Source organism: Carlito syrichta, unplaced genomic scaffold (assembly GCF_000164805.1).
Source record: "Carlito syrichta isolate Samal-C Ts95f unplaced genomic scaffold, Tarsius_syrichta-2.0.1 Scaffold315591, whole genome shotgun sequence".
In the NCBI taxonomy this organism is placed as follows: domain Eukaryota; kingdom Metazoa; phylum Chordata; class Mammalia; order Primates; family Tarsiidae; genus Carlito; species Carlito syrichta.
The window spans coordinates 126,727-128,850 of NW_007259687.1; the positions used below are offsets into that span (position 1 = coordinate 126,727).

A 2,124-nucleotide genomic window follows, 5' to 3' on the forward strand; every position below is an offset into this window, starting at 1 on the left:
CCTTCCGAGTAGCCGGAATTACAGGCATGCGCTACCACGCCCGGCTGATTTTTTGATTTATTGTAGAGATGTCTCGCTGCGCAGGCGGGTCTCGAACCCTCGGGCTCAGGCAATCCACTCACTTCTGCCTCCCAAAGGCGTGGGATTACAGGTTGAGCCACCAAGCCCGGTTTAGGAGAGCTATTTTATAGGAGGAGGACATAGAGTCCCAGCATATCAAAGATGAGCCAGGTGTGGTGACTCACGCCTGTAATCCCAGCACTTTGGGAGGTGGAGGCAAGAGGATTGCCTAAGTCGAGGGGTTTCAGACCAACCTGGGCGAGATCCCATCTCTACAATAAGTCAAAACATTAGCTGGGCATGGTGGCACACGCCTGTAGTTCCAGCTACTTGGAAGGCTGAGGCAGAAGGATCCCCGGAGCCCAGTAGGTCAAGGCTGCGGTGGTCGTGAGCATGCCCCTGCACTCCAGCCTGGGAGACAGAGTGAGACTCCGACTCAAAAAAAAAAAAAAAAAGAGAATCAAAGTTGACGATGTCTCCCAATCCCTTTACTTCCTAAGGCTCAGAGGGGGTGGGGAAGGCATCAGGGCCACACAGCCCAACCGTGGTGGTGCAGCCTGAATACAGCTCTCCACTCCTGCCCCAGCCTGAGGCTGGCCCCACTCAATCCAGCCCCTACCCTCTCCTCTCCCCCCTTTCTCCTACCCACTGCCCCGCCCGCCTTCCACCGGGTCCCTGCCCTGGGGGCAGCCACTCACCTTGGCCCCACGCCCTGCACCCCCATAGCGAGTCAGAGCGATGGTGCCTTCGAGTTTGATGCCCTGGGTCTGTAGCTCCTCAAAGTCTTCTTCTGTGCCCCGGTTGGCATAGACGAGGGGGCCCTAGTCCCAGGAAGTGATGGTCTTTAGAGCCGGGCTCAGCCAAGAACGGATGGGGAAAGGGCCGGAAGGCTGGGCGGCAGGAAGAAGGACCTGGATTCTGTTCCCCACCTCACCCCCAGCTCCCCAAGGACGGTTGCCTCGGTTTCCTCTGCTCAGGTGCCCTGTGCCAGGTCGAGCCTTGAACAGGAGCCACTAGTGTTTGTTGAATGACTGATGGAGCCAAGGAGTCATGAAGGAATGTGCAGGTAAGCAAACTCGGGGGAAGGGACCTCAGGTGAGGCACTTTCCCTCGGATGTCCCCCGGGTCAGGGTGGGGAGGAGACGGAGTGGGAACGAAGGGGTGCTGGACCAGGGAAAGACGGGGTTTCCTGGCCCACCTGCGGGGTTCCGGGGGGTGCGTAGGCGGCGTAGGGTGGCACCACGTCCGGCCCCCCTTGCTCCCCGGTCAGGTTCTCCTCGTTCTGGAGACAGGAGTAGAGGATGGTCCCAGAGGGGCTCACTGTAGAGGGGCAGTGTCGGACTGAGTCCAGCCGTGCCCCGTCCCTCCCGTCCCCCAAGCCTGGGCAGGACCTCACCGACATCCACGTGGTTGGGCTGCTCCTGGCTGGGGAAGGACAGCAGCACCTCATTCTCGATGGCCTCAGCTGAGTCCAGGCCCGACACGGAGTCCCTCCATCGCTGCAGCAGCAGCTGCACCAGGGCCGCATCCCGGGGGCTGGAGGCCAGGTGGGGCTCCCTGGAGAGTTCTCTGCAGGGCAGGCAGAGGCAGAGGCCGGGCCGGCGTCAGGGAGGGGGCCTCGGGCAGACCGGAGGGCCAGGCAGACCCGTCTCTCACCTAAGGTTCTCCCGGATCCTGCCGGCGTCCAGTTGGCCCAGGACGGTCTCAAGGACCTCCAGGTCCAGGTCCTGGGGGGCTGAGGTGCTGGGGTCTGCTTTTTTGGGGATGGCAAAGTGGCCCAGGATGATCCCCAGCCCCAAGAGGGCCGCGGCCCCCACCCCCAGCCCCAGCACCTTTGCCCACTGCATTCTGTAGAATCTCGGCCAGTTGGGGTGGGCCTGGTCGGGGCCTCCTTATAGATGGGGTGTCGGGCCTAGTTAACCATTACCCCAAGGGTGGCACTGCCCTTTGGCCCCCAACTGGCAGGGAGAGTGAGAGGTATCCATCAGAGAGAGCCAGGAGTCACTCACCTCTACCCCATTCTGCCTCACCCCCCTGGAAGGGAACTCTTGGGGCAGCAAGTCC

At 61.7% G+C, this 2,124-nt stretch overlaps 1 protein-coding gene across 1 annotated transcript in view; it reads right to left on the reverse strand.

Moving 5' to 3' along the window:
- NAALADL1 (N-acetylated alpha-linked acidic dipeptidase like 1) overlaps window positions 1-1,917 on the reverse strand; it is a 16,317-nt gene extending 14,400 nt beyond the window's left edge. The window contains exons 1-4 of the mRNA XM_008073003.1: window positions 1,717-1,917; window positions 1,457-1,629; window positions 1,259-1,380; window positions 759-881 (exon numbers count right to left, since the gene is read on the reverse strand). Coding sequence (XP_008071194.1) covers window positions 759-881; window positions 1,259-1,380; window positions 1,457-1,629; window positions 1,717-1,907 — 609 coding nt within the window. The 5' untranslated portion in view covers window positions 1,908-1,917. The remainder of the gene's footprint in view (window positions 1-758; window positions 882-1,258; window positions 1,381-1,456; window positions 1,630-1,716) is intronic.
- Window positions 1,918-2,124: the final 207 nt, after the last annotated feature.